This window comes from Typopeltis vanoorti, chromosome 15 (assembly GCF_054136105.1).
Source record: "Typopeltis vanoorti isolate ZY-2024b chromosome 15, IOZ_Tvanoo_1.0, whole genome shotgun sequence".
Taxonomy (NCBI): domain Eukaryota; kingdom Metazoa; phylum Arthropoda; class Arachnida; order Uropygi; family Thelyphonidae; genus Typopeltis; species Typopeltis vanoorti.
The window spans coordinates 70,456,567-70,476,756 of NC_143563.1; the positions used below are offsets into that span (position 1 = coordinate 70,456,567).

General features: G+C 35.3%; 2 protein-coding genes across 2 annotated transcripts in view; one reads left to right on the forward strand and one right to left on the reverse strand.

Moving 5' to 3' along the window:
- Positions 1-20,190, forward strand: part of LOC150098865 (alpha-mannosidase 2-like) — a 300,659-nt gene that overhangs the window by 252,800 nt on the left and 27,669 nt on the right. Inside the window, exons 20-21 of the mRNA XM_090405066.1 lie at positions 2,465-2,601; positions 17,933-18,265. Coding sequence (XP_090261192.1) covers positions 2,465-2,601; positions 17,933-18,265 — 470 coding nt within the window. The remainder of the gene's footprint in view (positions 1-2,464; positions 2,602-17,932; positions 18,266-20,190) is intronic.
- The window catches only part of LOC150098866 (serine beta-lactamase-like protein LACTB, mitochondrial), a 166,987-nt gene that overhangs the window by 22,608 nt on the left and 124,189 nt on the right, over positions 1-20,190 (reverse strand). The window contains exons 7-8 of the transcript XR_016549497.1: positions 19,099-19,243; positions 3,069-3,413 (exon numbers count right to left, since the gene is read on the reverse strand). The gene's annotated coding sequence lies outside the window, so the exon portion shown is untranslated. The remainder of the gene's footprint in view (positions 1-3,068; positions 3,414-19,098; positions 19,244-20,190) is intronic.

The window sequence follows — 20,190 nt, forward strand, 5'->3', positions numbered from 1 at the left end:
AAAAATAAAACAATGTTGATGAAAATAAATGCAAAACAAAATAAACAAATAACAATAGAAGAAATACCGCTTAAAGAAGTACAACAATTCATATACCTTGGTTCAATAGTATCAATAAAAGGAGAAACTACTGAAGATATAAATAGAAGGAAACAGCTGGCTCATTCAACTTTCAACTAACTTAGAAATATTTGGAAAAACAAGAATTTTTCTATAAAAACTAAAATGAGAATATTTAACTCAAATGTAAAGGCAATACTAATGTATGGATCAGAAACTTGGATGTTAAACAAAAAGATAGTTAACAGTACCCAGGTCTTCCTAAACAAGTGTTTAAGAATGATACTGGGAATATATTGGCCAAAACAAATATCAAACGAAAAACTATGGCAGAGAACAAACCAGAAACCCATGTTGCAACAGATACGTGAAAGGAAATGAAGATGGTTGGGGCATGTGTTGAGGAAAGAAGATAAAATAATAGTAAAACAGGCTCTAGATTGGAACCCACAGGGTAAAAGAAGATAAGGAAGGCCAAGAGAAACATGGAAAAGAACAATACTGAAAGAAATAACAAATATTAATAAAAACTGGAACCAAATAAAAGCAGAAGCAAAAAACAGAAGGTTGTTGAGGTTGGGAAAGTGCTTCATGACTGATGCTGATTCTAAAAATAATCTCTCAGACCTATAGCAACTTCTATGCAGCATAGATGTCTTCTTCCATTTACTTCTATGTGAAGGAATATCAGCATGGTCTTCCAGTTATGACTTGCAATATAGGCGATTGCAGATGTAATTTGTGTACTCTTTAAGGCAGATATTAACTGAATTAGCAATCTCTCCCAAGTGTGATAAACGGTAGGCAGAAGAAACTTTATACGCATCCAGGATATACAAGAGGATGAAGTTGATCCTTAGGAGAACAGATGAAAGTAGCCAGTTGAATGGTTTGAGAGAGTGTAATGGAGATTATGTTTGTGAAGAAATTTAGCTATCTTTTTTAATGTATCCTGAATATTAGCAGATTGGAATGGTTTTGTTATGATCTTGTGGGTCGGTTGCAGGAATGATGAGGGGGGGGGGGGGAGTGCTTCCAGAGCTGTCATTTGAACAAAAAAAAATGGCCCTTACTCTGTTTTCAGTATGCCATAATTTTGGGATGGTGGTGTTGTGATTGCTTATATTAATGCGTTTCCTGTAAATGTGAGTTTTCTATAGTTTTTCCCTCTTTCTGTAATCCACTAGCCAAATTCTCTTAGTAGTGGGGGGACTCATTATAGTCCCATCTAGCTGTTTGTATATTTTTTCTTTCCATTTTTCCTTTCTGGTTATTTTTCACAAAAAGAAAACATACAAACAGGGACTGCAATAGGTTTCCACTGTTCCTCCACCCCTCACTGGCATTTTCAAAATGTTTCATTAACATTTTACAAAACATGCAGTCAAACCAATAGTTTGGCTATGCTATGTAGATGATATGTTTGCTATTTGGCCTCTTGGCTCAGAATACATTAAATACATTTTTTAGTGCATCTAACACACTACCTTATGGGCTCATTATATTTTATATATAGAAAACCCACACCTGTGGGAAGATATTTACATAAGCAATCATACTACCACCCAACCCAACAATATGGCATCTTCAAAACACACACACACAGAGAGAGAGTCAGGGCCATTTGTTTAAATAACACAGCTCTTGATACTTGGCTCAGGGACCATCACAACACTTTTTTTAGCCAATGGCTACAATATGTATAAAATAGATAAAATACTGCATCTCCCATCCCTCTGATGGCCAACATGCATGATCACAACAAATCATTCCCATCCCTTATATTGAGGATACATCAGAAAAGAGCTAAATTTCTCCACAAATGTAATCTCCATTCCTGTATAGCAGGTTGGGACTGGCAGACCATGCTTTGGATATTTCTTTAAGCAGAATTAAATGGAAGAAGACATCTCTGCTACATAGAAATTACTTTAGGTCAGAGAGACTATTTTTAGAATCAGCATCAGTCATGAAACACTTCTCCAATCTCAACAAGTATTGCTGCATTCATGTGCCACAGATCTGGAGAGACTCATTCTGAGACCAAATGCCTGATTTTTGGAAATTATGGTTATCTGGTCCCTAGAGAGCATTGTATCAGGACATTAGTTCTTTTCAGTTACAATCTGAGTTGTTTCTACAGTTTTGTAGTTAAGTTCTGTGTTGGTAGTCACAGATAACAAGTAAAAAATCAGTGAAATATTACTAAGTTCAATAAATTAATGATACTTTTTTCTCCTTGTGTTGTTTATACTTTGAAGCACCATTATGAATAACTAAAAATGCCTAAGCCTATCTATATGTATTTTAACATTCTACATTCAATAATTAGCCATATGAAATTGCTCTGATTTTCTAGTCAGCTTCCTCCAAACTAATTTATTTTTATCATTAAAATTTCTAGGGTGGTTGGAAGTATTTTTAGATAGACGTTTAAATCAAGATGATAATCGTGGTCTTCAACAAGGAATTACAGATAACAAACTAACCCCCAGCACTTTCAGAGTATTACTTGAACGATCTTCACATTTTACATCACAGGTAATGATGAAAATTTACTTCTTTATTTGAAACTTTCCTGCTTGAGCTTCTGTCAAAAACTTTGAAGCCATGTGCAAAATCAACAGAAAATGTTTTAATGCTGTGCAAATATATAATACAATATTTGTAATTATTTAAAATTATATAATCAGTCTAACTTGTTGGTTTAAATTTGTCAATTTAGTTATTTACCTCCCCCCCCCCCCTTCTCTCTCTCTCTTCTCTAGTGTGGCACAATCTGTTAACCAAGTGGCATACACTGGTGTCCAAAAGCTTCTCCTGTATATGAAAAAACTTTTTCATGGCTACAACCAAATATGGATATATATATATTGTCAGCATACTAATAAATTATATTACACAAAAAATGTGTTATGAATTTCATACAAATTAAATTGCAATACGTGTTTGGCAAAAGTTACAAATTTCTTAAGGATATAGTTAAAGAATTAATGCACAGTGCTTACAGAAAACTATGTGGAGAGACATTTGGAATACGGAATATGTCCACTCCGAACTGTGATGATGCTCTTGCAATGTTATACCATGCTTAACACCAAGTTATTCAGGAGTTCTTTAGGCAGACAGGTCCACTTCTCCTTCAGAGTAAGGATAATGCCTTGTTTGTTTTCTGGAGGGTAATTTCAAGCAGCAACGCATTTTCCCATTGAATCCCAAACATGTTCTATTGGGGTTAAGATCTGGGGAACATGCTGGCAATGCGATTCGATTAATATCCTTGGTCTCCAAAAGTAACTCCACCGCTCGTGTACAATGTGGTGTGGTGTTGTCATCCATAAAAATGAATTCACCTATAGTGTCACAGAAGCACACAAAAATTAACATGTGAGACAAAGTAAAAATGATATATTTTAAAAACCTAGGATATCTAAAAACATAATAAAATATAAATATATAATGCTGTTTAAAATGACATGAACAAAAAGTGGAGAATTAGTAGTGCACCCTATATATATATATATATATATATATATATATACAGGGTGTTCGGGATAAATTTGACAGTTTCGTAAGGAAAAAGAAAATCTTCTTTGTATCTATTAAATTTAATGAATTGACAAAAAAACATTACAGGCAGAGTTAATTACAACACTATCAACAAGATTTACTCAAAATAACCACCATTAGCATCGATCACAGCTTCAATTCTGCTTCGGAACCTCGAACAAGCTGATGCTACAGTCTCCCTGGGAAGGGCCGCAAAAACTGTTTTAATTTTATCCATTAACTGGGCTTTTGTATTACTGGAAGTGCGATTGGTGTCTTTTTCAACTGCGCCCCATACAAAATAATCCATGGGGTTAAGGTCTGGGGAGTTTGGAGGCCAAACATTTGGACTGGTGAAGTCGTAGAAATTTTCAGACAACCATTTTTGACTTTTCCCAGAGGTGTGGCAAGGGGCCGAATCCTGCTGCCATACATACGGCCTACCATTGGCTACCCTTGTTATCCAGGGCTTGACTACAGTTAGCAACTCCAAGAACAAAGCCCGAATTCCAATGCCAGGGTTCTTCAACACCTGTTCCTGCAGATTTGCGAGGAATTCTGCTGTACGAACGCAATCAGATCGTCTGCTAGGGATCTTTCTTCTTGCTACATCCTCGTAGTCACCATTGCAAGTCTCTAGTTCATGCCTGATTGTTTTTACTGTATTCAGGGAGCATTGGGCAGCAGTCGTAATATCCTTATTTTGATGGCGGGCACGAATCATCATGATACAAGTTATTCTCTTCCATGATTCAGGTGGGTTCCAGCTATCCATCCTTTCTGACATCTTGTATATGAATGAAGAAGGGTCCAAACTTTTAAATGAAGAGAAGTGTGTGTTAATACATGTAACTTACGGAAAAATATAATTAATTATAAATATGTCAAATTTATCCCGAACACCCTGTATATACACACACTTGGTCGTCGACTTACGACCGATTTCCGTTTTGGCTGACAGGTCATAAGTCAATCTGGTCGTATGTCGGCCATATATTTATTAACAGTATTCTTTAACCTTTCTAATCTTTTTATCATCTTTATAATTTATTTTTATTATCTTTTAAATTTATAATTATGTATATTGTACATAATGTGAAAAATAATACTGTACATACTGTACTGTAAACACAAAAATACAATTTAAAATTAATGTAAAAATTAATACAAATGAAATTTACAAAATCAATTTTTAATCTTTGCTTGTGCTGGGTTGTGGATCGTCAGGGTCATGTTCTTGGGTTGAGGTAGGAGATGTTCGTTTGATGAGCTTTGAACAGTTTGTTTCTTTTTTTCTTCATATTTGTTCCGGTAGATAACCTTCTTCTTTGTTTAAAAAGTTGAAACTATTAACGAATTTTTGGGCTTCATCTGCACTTTCTGCTTCTCCTGTGACACGTACATTATGCAAAGCAAATCTTTTTTTAAAACGCTTAAACCATTCAGTACTAGCCTGAAAATCTTCTGCGTAATTGTCTCTGGCATGTGATTTTAAACTCTGAAACAGACTTCTAGCCTTTGCTTGCACTGTGCAAAGGCTCATGGGTGAATTTTTCTGTATTAAATCTTCCATTCACATAAACAACAATTTCTCCATTTCATGGATGGGTGCCTGTCGTTGGTTAAAATTGTAGATTTCATAGGTGCGGAACCTTTCATAGCTTCCTGAATTCCTTCTTTGTCCTTAAGTATCGTTGATACCATGGAATGTGATAACTTCAAGTCACTTATTATCATATTCACTTTCTTTCCACCTTCATACTTCTGGATAACTTTCATTTTACACTCTAAATCAATAGTTTTCCTTGACTTCTTAGCTGGCGGTAGATGAAGGCATTTTCCTTTTACTAGACATTTTATGGGTAGTATTTTAGTAGAATTTTAACTAATACACCACATGCAACAGATGCTTGAAAGCGACCGAGTGTATGTGAGAGATAGTTATCGTATGCGAGTTATTGTACGATAACTATCATATCCCATAGTTATCGTACGTGCAGCTGCCCGATTTATTTTATTTTATTTTTTTTTTTGTGGTCGTAAGTCGACGACCAGGTGTGTGTGTGTGTGTGTGTGTGTATATAGACTGTATCAGTGAACTGTGATTTTTTTTTGGAAAGAGCTGTCAGGAAAGGGGACCCCGGAAGTTCCAATAATGTTCATACAAGTGAGAATTTAATAATCTGATGGTAGATCCAGTATAAATGGCATCAAAACATAGATTCCGGTATTGAAACCACATGTTTATTAAATACGAACAGGATACGTGAAAACCTGAAGAGTTTCGTAAGTCGTATGACTTATCAGCACGCAACCGGAAATCCAGGCTCTAAAAGACCAAGATCCAGTTCCAGAAGTGGTGACTCTGATCAGGAGCATTGGTGTATAAAAAAAGTTAAACACAACTAACAAAGATTAAATTCATAGTCCATTAGATGTTTCTAACTGTAACATTGAAAAAATTTAAACACTCATTACTGAATGTTTGTTGGAACATTGTTATTTGTTGTCACGTTCTGTGCTTCACATGTGTTATGTCCGAGATCTGAGGAAGTTAGATTTTTTATGAATGCTGACCAGACTTGGTTTTTTGTTGCACAGTGTAGGAATTCTAAGCATTTTTACCGCTTCCTTGAAAATCCTTGTGAAACAGTTTTTAAGAATATATGACATGATTGTTTTTTCCCAAAGTACTTTATGGCCAGTGGAAGTTGTGTGAAAAGCTAGGCCTGATTTGTGTTCTCTTCTTTTTTCTACGTCTTTTATGTTCTGCCATACGGATTTCTCCTGACCTTTCCATCTGGCCACAAGAACAATAGATTTGCTAGACCCTTGGTTTTTTATGGGATGGTGCGAAAGTTTCGGTGGATGTAGGAATCTTGATATTTTTTCTAAAGGGAGAAAAGCTACTTTTAAGCTGCACTTGTGGAGCAATGTTGCTAATCTCTCTCTGTGACATTTCTGATGTATGGTAGTGAGATTGCGTTCTTGAAATCTTGTTTTTCTTCGTTGATTGTGGGAGCTGTGTTCAGAATTTTCTTGATTGTTTTTGGCTCAAATCCATTGAGTGTGAGGTTCTGTGTTAAGTAGTGTAATTCCTCATTTCGCTTTTTTTCACACTTAAATGGATTTGAGCCAAAAACAATCAAGAAAATCCTGAACAAAATCAGAATAATGAATTGTAATCTATCACTAAAATTATTGAATGGTAATTAATTTACGGAATTAACAATGCATATAAAGTATATTAATTAAAGATAACTTTAATGAATCACTTCTATATTTCGGCAATGTCACATTGCCATCTTCAGGAACATAAAGATATGGTATGTGCACTAAGGAACTAACAAAGCAAATGAGGAAGAAAGTAAGAAACTAATTTTGTTCCTAAAGTCCTAATGGTGCCCTCTTGCGGGCTAATTTGGTAGTCTTGGCAGTTGGGCTGAAGTTCTCATAATGAAAGTCTCCCAAATTTGGGGCAGTTTCATGCACCCAAATTTGTTGAGGTTAGGAACGTTTTTTAGAGCTGCTGAAGATTCTTTGAATAATCTTTTGTATTTAAACTTGCTGCGATGGATTATTTTTATTTTCTTCCAACGAATTTTATGGTGGGTATCTAAGGCATGGTCTGCCAGCCCAGAGCGGCTGTACTGGTGAAATCAGATGTAGTCTTGGTGTTCTGAAATCCTGATATTTGTTGTTCTGCCTGTTTGGCCAAAGTAGGACAATTTGCAGCTGCAAGGGACCTGGTATACACCAGGTAGGTCTAGGGGAAGTGGTTGGTCTTTGGTAGAGCGGATAAGGGATGCCAACTTTTTATATGGTCTGTAACAGGAAGTAAGGTCCCTTGAGCTCATCCAAGCCAAGTTTCCTCCTGATATCTCAGCCCTATTTCAGTTCACAATGAACTCAGGCTATTTCGTTTGGCAAGGAAAGTTCTACAAACAGATAGAGGGGACAGCCATGGGTTCACCACTTTCCCCACCCTTGGCCAATTTCTTTATGGAGACATTTGAAGAGAAAGCCTTAAACTCCGCCCCACAAAAACCCACTATTTGGCTTCGTTATGTGGATGATGTGTTTGCTATTTGGCCACCTGGCTCAGACACACTCCACTCCTTCCTAACACACTTAAACAACCAACATTCCAGAGTCCAGTTCACCTTAGAAAAAGAGGAAAACAACAACCTCCCCTTCCTAGACACTTTAATCACCCACCAGCTTGATGGATCTTTGGTTTTCTCTGTTTACAGAAAACCCACCCACACTGGCAGATACATTCACCAGCAATCTCCCCCCCCTCACAACAATATGGGGTGATAAAAACACTATATAACAGGGCAAAATTAATCTGCTCAGATGACAAGGCCCTGACTATGGAACTAAACCACATCCTCAACACTTTCTTAGCCAATGGCTGTAACCTCAAAAAAATCCAAAAAATACTAAAACCTGTAAACCACAACCCCCCCTCCCCCCTCCACAATAAAGACTACACCAAGTCTATCACTATCCCCTACATCCAGGGCACCTCTGAAAAAATAACTAATATCCTCAAAAAATATGACCTTACTTCCTGTTACAGACCATATAAAAAGTTGGCATCCCTTATCCGCTCTACCAAAGACCAACCACTTCCCCTAGACCTACCTGGTGTATACCAGGTCCCTTGCAGCTGCAAATTGTCCTACTTTGGCCAAACAGGCAGAACAACAAATATCAGGATTTCAGAACACCAAGACTACATCCGGTTTCACCAGTACAGCCGCTCTGGGCTGGCAGACCATGCCTTAGATACCCACCATAAAATTCGTTGGAAGAAAACAAAAATAATCCATCGCAGCAAGTTTAAATACGAAAGATTATTCAAAGAATCTTCAGCAGCTCTAAAAAACGTTCCTAACCTCAACAAATTTGGGTGCATGAAACTGCCCCAAATTTGGGAGACTTTCATTATGAGAACTTCAGCCCAACTGCCAAGACTACCAAATTAGCCCGCAAGAGGGCACCATTAGGACTTTAGGAACAAAATTAGTTTCTTACTTTCTTCCTCATTTGCTTTGTTAGTTCCTTAGTGCACATACCATATCTTTATGTTCCTGAAGATGGCAATGTGACATTGCCGAAATATAGAAGTGATTCATTAAAGTTATCTTTAATTAATATACTTTATATGCATTGTTAATTCCGTTAATTAATTACCAGTTATGTCTAACCAACGTATAAGTCTTACTACTAAAATTATTCAAAGATGTTAATAAGTTTAAAACTTTTCTTTTTTCCTCTAGTACACATGACATTATTAATGTCATGTGTACATTATCAATGGCTGTAAAAGGAAATGCTGTGTAGAAGGGTTGGAAATAATAAATGTGATTCCATATAGGCCAATAACTCATCTAGCTGACTGCTAATGTTTTGGCCCATCGGGAGTCCAAAAATTTATATGTGGAAATTGCTTTCAAATTTGAAATAATTTGCTGAAATGATTAATTTAATTAATGTTAAATTATCTTGATAGTTCAGTTTAGTATGCAAATCAAGCAAGACCTGGGTCATTTATTAATAGACTGTAGACAGTGTCCAGTGTTTTGGGGATGTTGACATTTGTGTAAAGAGAGGTTATGTCAAAGATAGTGAGAGTATTGTTGGGAGATAAGTTTAGATTTTTTTTATTTGTCCAAAACAGGTCATCTATATTCTTAATCATAAATTTAGAGGTTTGTACTAATGGTTTTAATAAGTTTGCAACAAATTTTGATGGAGATTTTAATTCCCTTATTGTAATCTTCACTATATTTGATCTAATACATTCTCTCCTGTATTCATATAATTTTAACAGTATTTTACATTTATACTTATATTATGTTTTTAAATTTCTTTGGCCTTTAAAATATATTGTTTTTACTTCATCTTATATTTTAGTTTTACTTTTAAAGTTTTTATATTTTTGCTATTTTAATTCTCATCTTTTAATCTTCACTATATTTATCTGTTATCATCATCATAATATTCATTATTTCCTTCATTCCATTGCTCTTGTATATTTTTAGCTTAGTTTTATTTCTATTTTAGCTTCATGTTTTTAACTCTTTTGAATATATCCCTATCCCAAAGTGAACCATTAAAAAATTAATCTCCAATGATTTGCTATTTCCAAAAGTGGTCATACCATAAGATAGTTCTGATAATATCACACCATTGTTCCCATTAATGTCTTTTCTCTAATATTTTAATTTAAAAGCAACTGTAGCCAAACAGTTTTCATTATTGTAGGGAGCTCCATTTTGATAAAAAGCTTTACTTATCATGTCATGCTTAAGCCAAAGGAGCTAACATGAATAACAGGTTCAGAAATACTATTATGTCATCATTATGATTACTGTTATCAGTTGTCAAAATATGATGTGGCTAATACAAAAAGAAAGATGTAAAATTCTCTATACATCGAGAAAGATTGGTATTATGAATGTTATCTTCTTTTTTTGGATATTATTAGAAGATCATAGAGAGATTTTAATAAAAGGCATATATGAGGGTGTACATCTGTCATAATCATCCATGTGAAATTGCAAGTCATTCCATCAAGTAGTTTATTTTATACAACTGTCTGAAGCAAAAGTGTTGTCTGTATCCCTTGAAATGGATAAAATTGAGTATTGTGCAGTTATAAAATTCTTTGTAAAAGAAGGTTTAACACCAAAAGAAATTCATTCGAAGTTCATAAAAATTTATGGGCACTCTTCTTCATTTTTGACAATTAAGAAATGGGTTGCCAAGTTTAAATGTGGCCGTACCAGCCTTGAAGATGATCCACGTGAAGGACGTCCAAAAAAGTGTAACAACACCAGAAATCATTGATCAAGTGCACGATATGGTATTGGATGACCGGCAAGTCAAAGCGTGTGAAATTGCTGAGACTATAGGCATTTCAAAAGAACATGTAGGATATATTTTGCCTAAAGAATTGCATATGAAAAGGCTTTGCACAAGATGGGTGCTGCGCTTGCTCACAGCAGATCAAAAATGCACTCGCATGAAAATCTCTGAACAGTGCTTGAAGCATTTAAACCAGAATAAAACTGATTTTGTGCATTGATTTATTACTATGGATGCGACTTGGATTCACCATTGCACACCAGAATTCAAACAGCAGTCAAAACAGTGGACAGAAGCCAGTTGTTCAGCGTGCCAAAGAAGACAAAAATCTTTTCAATCAGCAGGAGAGGTCGTGACATCGGTGTTTTGGGATGCTAAAGGCATTTCGTTTATTAATTATCTTGAAAGGGGTAAAACAATAACTGAGGAATATTATTCCAATCTTTTAACCAGACTAGACGAAAAATTCATGAAAAAGAACCGATTTTGCAGAAGAAAAAATCGTCTTTCATCAGGACAATGCACCTGCCCACAAAAGTGTTTTGGCCAGTGCAATATCTTGGTGATATTGCACTGGCATTTTTCATTTTTTGCTTTCCTGTTCTCCAGACTACCCAACACCCATGCTACAGTATTTACCGCATAGTGTTGACCAGTGGACATCTTGAAAGGGATGGGAATTTTGGTAGTCTATACTGCTTTGGCAAGACAGACAATTCTGGATGGCCCAATCAGGATCAGCCAATTAGTAGACTTGCTATAGTGGTAGTGTAACATCCCAGTGCATTTATTGCTTGCCAGATAGTGGGTGTCCATGTGCATGTGTGTGTGTGGCTCTATAGTGGATAGGGGTCTCAACCATCAAACCAAAAATCCCTTTGATTGTAAACCATCATTTTCTCGTTTTCAAGGTACATCACAATGTCCAGCCACTTACAGATACCATAGATACATCATCTGTAATACAGATAAGAAATAAAAATGTCATTCACACATATAAATGTGCCATGTTTTTCATCGTCCATGCAAAAGGTTAAGTCAATGGGGAAAATTTCCTTTATTCAAAAGTCTTAGGATTGGTAGGATCTTTGAAAACAGTTGAAAAAAAAAAGGTGGGGGGAACCATTCTAGCAATCTCGTAGAAACATGACATTGGCAACATTCAGAAAAACTACTGCAAGCAACATCTCTTGGGAAGGGGGGGGAATACCACTTATAGTAACACCCAGTAAAAATTACTCGGGTATTCCAGAGTAGTTATATCAGAATGGAATCTCCTTGATCAGAGTTTAAAGATCAAGGCCACCATCTTTATATATCAGGATGTGGCATGATTCTGAGCAGAATGTGGTAGAAGAACATTTCATATCAGGAGGCAAAAAAGAAAATTACCATCACAACATCTAATGCAAAATTCTCTTATGCTGAGCAGTGACAATAAAGAAACTCTCAAACTGGACACACACACACCTGTGGAGTACATTAATGGCACCAATCAGTATGGTATCACTCCTGAATTGATCCTACTAGTAAAAAACTTCTTTGTCTGAAGTAAAAGAAAAAAAATTAACAAATATCACAGATAATTCACGTGAAAAGCATTTTTCCTAAAGAGGAAATAGATTCTGGAACTGTCATATATTCTGCCAAAATATTGATAATAGTATGGTTCTAAAGAAAAAACTCATCTGTTTCTGTTTACAGGAGACATATCTAAACCCAATGAAGATTTCACCTTGCCTCATTTTACTATTCATTAGAACAGAATTGGGAATGGACCTGCTCAGGGAGGAGTTGCCATTTTGTGGACAACCGAACTTTTGCAGTATGTCTGAATTAACACAACTTTAGAGACCATAGCCATTCATTTCTCATTGGCATTCCTTATTAGAGTATATTTCATATCACTGGATTCCAAGTTAACTCAGCCCATCCTTGATAATCTTATATTGCAACTGTCTCCTCCCATACTTCTTATGGATGACTTTTAATGGGCAGGTAGTGCAAAAAATCACTGTGAGAGAAAGAGAGACTGGATTGTTGAGTATATGCTTGACAATAATCTCTCGTTGAGAGTAATGGATGTGGTACCTTCTTTCATATGCTTGCATACTTGTATTCTGCAATAGATGTTACACTCTGCTTTGCTGTGCTTTCCAGTATACCATCATTGGTGCAGCAGGGATTTTGATGATATACTGGACCAAAAATGCTATTCCATTAATCAAACTGGGATCAAACATCATGGCTTTTATTAATGTATTAGGCAAAAAGCACATTACATTAGATATCAGATTCAAAACAAAAAAAAAAAGAAGAAAAATCTTTCTTTGATCTACTTTGTATCACCTATTATTCATACAAGCAGTGTGCAAATGGTATAGGAATGGAATAAATCTGGAAAATGAAGAGCAGATAACTACCATACCATTCATTGATCCCAGAAGTAAGAATGTGGAGTTATTGATCCAAGGCAGTTGTAGAGTTTCTAGGTGAAAGCTTTGTTAGAATATCAGCGACAATTTCATATCCTTCTGAATTTTTGACACAAAGAATGACAAGAGAAACAGCTGCTTAATTTCCTCTTCAAATCAGCTAGTACCATACAGTCAGCTATTCATTAATCAGGAACTGAAAAGAACCCTCTTACTATCCCATGCCAGTGCTGCATATCCTGATGATATTCATTATGAGATGATAAAACATTTTCCATCATCTTTCATGGGACCTACTAGTATTCTTGCTTTTATAATAGAATGCTTATTGAAATACAGTTTCTGTATTCGTGGCAAAAGGTGGTTGTCGTTGCCTTCTCAAACTCAGGAAAATCTCTACCTAATTGTCTTTAGTGAGATCATGGAGAAAATGGTTAATGACTGGCTTCTATGGTATTCAGAAAACAATGGCCTTTCTTCTGACACTCAAAGTGGCTTTCAGGCCCATTTAGAAACATTACTGTAAGATGCATTCTTGAAACATTAACATTTGATGTCATTCTTTGATATGGAAATGCTTATGAAACAGCCTAAAGATTAATATTAAAAAAATTATGAATTGGTCTCAAATGGCACCTCCCTCCTTTTTATTAAAACATTTTCTATCTAAATAAATCTTTCAAATCCAAAGCAGACTTTATAAACTATCAACCCTTGCAGGAAGCTTGGACAGTAAAAACGAGAAAAGGAAGACTATGGCCGAGTTTTGAAGGCCTTAAATTGGCAGCCTCACCACCAAACTAAACTGTGGATAGCTGATAACCAACTCAGCTGAGATTTTTTCTTATTTCAAAGTCTAAGGAGAGAAGAAAACTCATTCTAGAAAATGACTTGGACAGGTTAATGAATCTGAGCAAGACAAGGAAAGGAAAAAGAATATGAAAATAAACAAGAATATCTGGAATTTTGCTGCTTGGAATATCAGAATTACTCATCAGAAGTACAAAGATTAGAAAAAAACTAACAGAAAAAAATATCAGATTAGCAATAATAATAGAAACAAAAAGGTTCAGATAAAACAGAATACATCTATAGTGTAGTCAAAAATGAAGAAAGGATAAAAGCAGAAGTAATGATTTTTATTCATAAATCAGTTTTACAAAAATCATACATTACATATACTAAAGAAAGAGAGAATTCTAAAACTAAGATTTCAAATAAGTCATGGTTTCCTGACTGTTGTTGGTGTCTATACTCGAGAGGAAAATAGCAATGCCTTTTATTTAGATTTACAAAATAAAATAAAAGATAAATCCAAATGACTATATTAATGGGAGATTTCAGTGCCAGAGTATGAAATATTCCACTTGGGACAAATACAGGAACAAATGGTGAAGCTGTGTGCAATAGAACTGGATATAAACTTAGAGATTTCTCCATGTATGATAACTTAAAAAATTACTAACACTTTGTTCAAGCATAAAGATTGCCATAAAATCACTTGGGAAACAAAAATCCTGCTTCATCTTTTTTTTGTCCTTTGCTTAACATTTTGTGAAATGTCGTGAGTGGTCGACTGCTGCCATTTATTTATTTCTACTAGATCTTATGTTCTCATGCTCTATAGTCTATAACAAATTTATGTTTTATGACTGTGCCAGTTAGACTATGTATTGAGTGCAAGATTATAAGATTTTAAATTAAAGACAAAGCAGATGTTGTTAGCATTCTCCCCCCCCCCTTATGTTAATCTTTGACTTTAATTAGTCATGGCTTGATTATTGATCACCTAAACTTTCTCTTATGCAGATTCGAAATTTTCAGGTTAGTACATTGAGAGAATCAGTCCAATGTTTTGTTTACAAACCATTTAATTAAATCAAAAAAGAATAGTTAGTCTGATGCCAGCTATGACGTATGCTATAGAAACTGTGGCCCTGAGGAAAAATAACATCAGCAGGATGAGAATGCGTTGGGTGGATGTGCGGTGTGACCAGAAGGGATCGCCTAAGAAATAACTATGTGAGGGGAACAGTGAAAGTTACGAACTTAGGAGCGAAGATACAGAAGGCAAGGTTGAGATGGTTTGGTCATGTGATGAGGAGGGAGGACAAATATGTGGGAAGAAGGGTCATGCAGATGGATGTGCAAGGAAGGAGGAAGCGTGGGTGGCCAAAGAAGAGATGGAGGGAGATGGTAGAAAAGGACTTGAGGATGAAGAACTTGGATGTGGTGACAGCCCAAGACAGGAGGATGTGGAGGAGACTCATCATCAACAGTGACCCCACTTAAGTGGGAGAAGCTGCAGAAGAAGAAGAAAGAAGATGATCTCCACATTAACATATTGCATTACAAATCTTTGTCAGTTTCAATTCTTCCTGATTCAGGTTTAGTTCTATGTTTTTTCTCTTGAAGTTAAATCACAATCTAGAATATCCTGCTAGTCATACATACACAAACTGAAAATAATGCATACCTTGAGTAAGCTTAAATCAATATTAATTTACATTATCCACTACAGTACTCTTACAATAATTATCTATACACAATTGAGATTAAGACAAACCTAGACTGAGCTTATTTTGATATTACTTACACAATTTTATTCTAACTATACAAGGATACATTTGATGTACTTTCTTGCTTGGAAATATCACATATATGAGTACTTATAATTCTCGTTCAGGACAGCCTTTTTACATGAATATTTTGTCCCCATGAAAGTGCTTCTTTTTGTCTTTCTTTCCTTCTGCTGGCTCGTTCTTGATTTCCCAGCAAATATCTTCTTTGTCCAAGTTGTTGATTATTCTATGCCCTTTAGGACCCTTAGCATGGTGGTGGATCCAGACAAGAGAAGAGTTAGAAAACTAACACAAAATCCTTCTCGACGATTCAGCTTATAAAGGCCCGGAATTCCATTGTGTGCATCTCTCAACTTCCATATATGGACATGGGTTAACAGTTTTACGTAATGATGTCGTGCGCCACATTATTTTAACAAAGGCCCATGGTTAAATTATTACAAAATTGACATTTCTTTAAGTGACATCTAGAAAAACATGTAAAACTGAACATGATGAGTTCCTTGTCATACAAGATTTTACAGAACAAAAAGTAAATGGAAGGGAAGAAGTGAAAGGAGGAACTGATGAGAATATTGAAGCAATAATCAAAGACAAGAAAGACACGTATAAAAATGGATAAATACAAAATCACTAGAACTAGCAGTTAATTATAAACACAAACAGCAATAGCAAAAAAACAAGCTTTGACAGGTGTAGAGCTTGAGAATGTCATTACCTTAAGAAGAAGCAGTCCAGGAAAAATTAAGCAGAAGTTTGTCTGCTTAATATTCCTGTATTAAGCAGACAAATAATAATATTCCTGTAAAATTGCCAGTGGAGATGATCCGTACACAGGCCGCCATTTAGGAAAGGGGGGGGGGGGAACACAAGGGTGCCAAAATAAGCATGCCCAACTGGATTTTCCTTATCAATATATACATGCTTATTGTCCAGATGCTACTAGCCACTGTATATTGAAGTGTGTGCCATTATCAGTTTAATAAGCGGCTCATAGAATTCTTGAAAATTTAACAATTGGCATGCACAAGTCAGTGTGAGCTGGCTCCAGTACACCAATGTTTATATTCCACCATGCTTTCTTAGCTATCTCTCACTGTGGTAGCCAAGGAGGTCTCTTAATTCATCAATCTGTTATCAGCTGTTTAACACATTCAGAGCAGAATATTCTGATTCCTTACATGTATATAAACATTTAAGATCTGAGTCATTTACTGGTCCTTATTCTTACCATGTCTTCAGTCAGATCTCATCCTGTTGAGCTGCTTTCTATACAGCTTGCACTTCAACCTACCAAACAAACTACCAAAGACGTATGAGTTGTACAGATTAAGTGCTTTAGTGGTCATTTGTTCTCTTGTATACAATCCATATCCATCTCACATCAAATACTAACCAATTACTTTATCAAAGAAAAGTGTGTAATCTAGATATATGTTAGTGCTGGATCACCAGCCACTTTTGAAATCAAAAGGAATTGAAACTGTGTAGCAACTGGGTCAGCTCAGACTTTCTCCATTTACTGTCTATTAGTTCCCTATACCTGCTACAGACAGCTAATAAAAACAAAATTAACTTATCAGTGGTTATCGTCATGGCGAGAAGCAACAGCAAATAAATACACAAGGTTAAACCTGAAAGTATTGGCAATCCAGTGTACACAGGAAACGTCTAGGTGCAAACACTGCATGCGTCATATTCTGGTGGAGTTCCACCACTTTACTCCAGAGTGGAATTTATCTTCAACTACTCTAGCTGGATTAGATGTAATTATATAAATTAATTCTCTCTCTCTAATAGGTTAAACTTCATGCATTTTGAGTCCAATAAAATCTGTCTTCATTACAGGCAGATTTTTGAGTAAAGTGGTGGCGCTACACCAGAATGACACGTTATTCAATATCTTTACTTGTTTTTTTGGTACACGTGCGATTTTAGTTATTTATTTACTTATTTATTTTTACTGCTGTAGCCTATGGCATAGAACACCACTTCAAACCAACTAACATTTTCATTTGTTCCTTCTATAGTAAACTTTAAATATAACAAATGTTAGATTTTAGGAATAGTTTTATGTTGGATTTGTCGTTGTGAAGTTTCTTTACATTGTACCTGTGGGACCTCTAGTCAGGACTTTGTGGTGCTTAGTTATATTGAGTGAGTTAGTAATAATGGTGTTTAACATAGAAAACGGACTGTACTGGAACTTTTGGAACAGTGCCATGCTTGTGTATTTTGTCAAGAGTATAATCTGCAGGTTTTCAGATCTAATACTGACAGATTTCCTTCTTTCAACTTGCTGCCCATCCACTGAACAAATTCTTGTGTGTGTGTGTGGAATTACCATAAAAATGTTTTGTTAGAAAAAGTATATATTTATCATAAAATATGCACCAGAAACTAATATTTTATATTTTTTTTCTTCAGAAGACATTTGCATCAAGTTCTTACCCCTCACTTTTATCACATCAAGCTCTGCTGTCACTCCTACATCCTATTTTCACCATGTACAAACTACAATCTCAACTAGATGCCCAAGTCAGCATTCCTAATGACCATCTTCTCTTAATGTCGAGCTTCTCTCCAGTAAATGTAGAATTGCCATGTGACATACATTTAATGGTACTACGAACACTTCAGTTACCAGGAAGTACAACATCAGTTTTACCTTCCAACAATACTGCACTTTTTCTCCACAGATTTGGATTTGATTGTACTTATAGGATGTGGGGGCTTAATTGCCAAACTAGGAATGGAACTGTGAGTTAATTAGATATTCCATAATATTATTATTATTTCTTATGCTGTTTTTTTTTTTTTTTTACATCAATTATAAAAAAAGGCTTCTATTTGCAAGTAGCCTAGTCATGAAAAAACTTCAACACTTTATCCAAGTGTAAGGAAACCTTGTTTGCTTACATTTGGATAAAGGATTAAACAAGAAGATAATTTCTTGGCATTTTTAATTTAAGAACTAATACTTAAAGCTTATATTATAAAATAAAGGAAATTCTGCTATGAATTGAGAATTTGTTTCAGCTAAAACAAGAATGAGAAGTGTGCCGAAATGTTTGGGTTAGTATTGACTTTTCAACTGATTTCAGTATATTAATTCAGTTTTTGATTTGATAACATGGAGGCGAAAAACTGAAAAGATATGATACACTTCATCACACAAGCACTGTTATAAACTTTAAAAATTTTTTCCTCGCTACATTTTATTTATATTTAGAAATCATATTTTTGAGATTGCCCAAATAAATTGTGTTGTATACTTTCAGAATTTATTTTTATTGATTAAGAGCTATAGAATACACATTGAGATGTATGACAGTAAAAAGTTGCTGAAAAATAGTATATCATGATCAAGTAGATGGAGTACACACACAAATAATCGACATCCATATTCCACACATAGGTTGCTTTGACATTATTATTAACATACTGACATATACATATCATTAACACTTATCTAAAAGTATTGATACTAAAAGAACCTCAGTTATTCCTGTTAGTGCCTGATCATAATACTTGATCAAATTTGCTGGAAAGAAATTTTGGCTTATGTCAACTAATTTTTATTTAAATTTTACCTCAAAATTTCCTTGTCAAATTGGTTTGTTGCCTTTGCCACTTTCCAAACTCTACAGGTTACTCTGAACTTATTTCTGAATCTTGATTTTCTACAATCACACTACTCCATTGTTGCAGTTATCTTCCTTGGTGACTTCAGTATTTCTAACTCCAACATGTAAGAAAGTTTTAAAAAGAGTCAGAGTTGAGTAGCTGTCAAAGATGAACTGGAGACTTATATACACACATTATTCAAGAAAAAAATGAAAGTTTGAAACAAAAGGAAAAAAAAAACAAACCTTGGAGATTCAGTGACACCCCTGAAGAAAACATTACCTTACCTCTTCTAAATCACAATCTGAGTCCTCATATACAACAAATTGTCCTTTGTACCATCCAGTGCATCACTAATGCCACACTTCTTAAATGATTTAACCACTGTCTCAGTTTTCACGGCATCCTATGAAGCTTTGACCCATTCTCTTCCTTCTTCCTGATGGCGTAACCTCAAAATCTGAAGACTGCATCCAGCTGTTCCACTTCTCCTTCATAAATCCCTTAAATGGTTTATTAATACAGACATCTAAAGGTTGAAGCTGACTAGTTAGACCTGGAATTACAGCTAACTGAGTTTTCAATTCCTTGAGTTTATTTTTAACATATCTTCTGTTCTGTGAGAACGAAACTGATCCAATACTAGCAGGGCTGGCTTCTTCAACAGTCCATCAGGGTGCCTGGACCAAATTTTATCTATCCATAACTTCATTCCTCCTCCATCCATCCCTCCTGCCTTTTGTGTGAACATGCACAAACACTTCTTTAAGCAGTTTTTCTTCGGGTAGCATCTTCCTTTTAAAAATCAATAGTGGCGGCAATTTTGTAGAAATTTCCAGAAATTAAAGTAATAAAAAACTGAGTATCGCCGTATAAGACTCACCCTGTTTTTCAGACCTATTTTCAAAGAAAAAAAATGAGAGTCTTATATGCTGGCAAATATGGTATAAACAGGACATTATGTTAAGCAATGGTCTATACCTGAGTTGTAGCTCAGCAGTTAGAATTGAAGGAGGTACAAAAAAATAGTTTTATGTTAAATCAGGTGTGAACAAGTA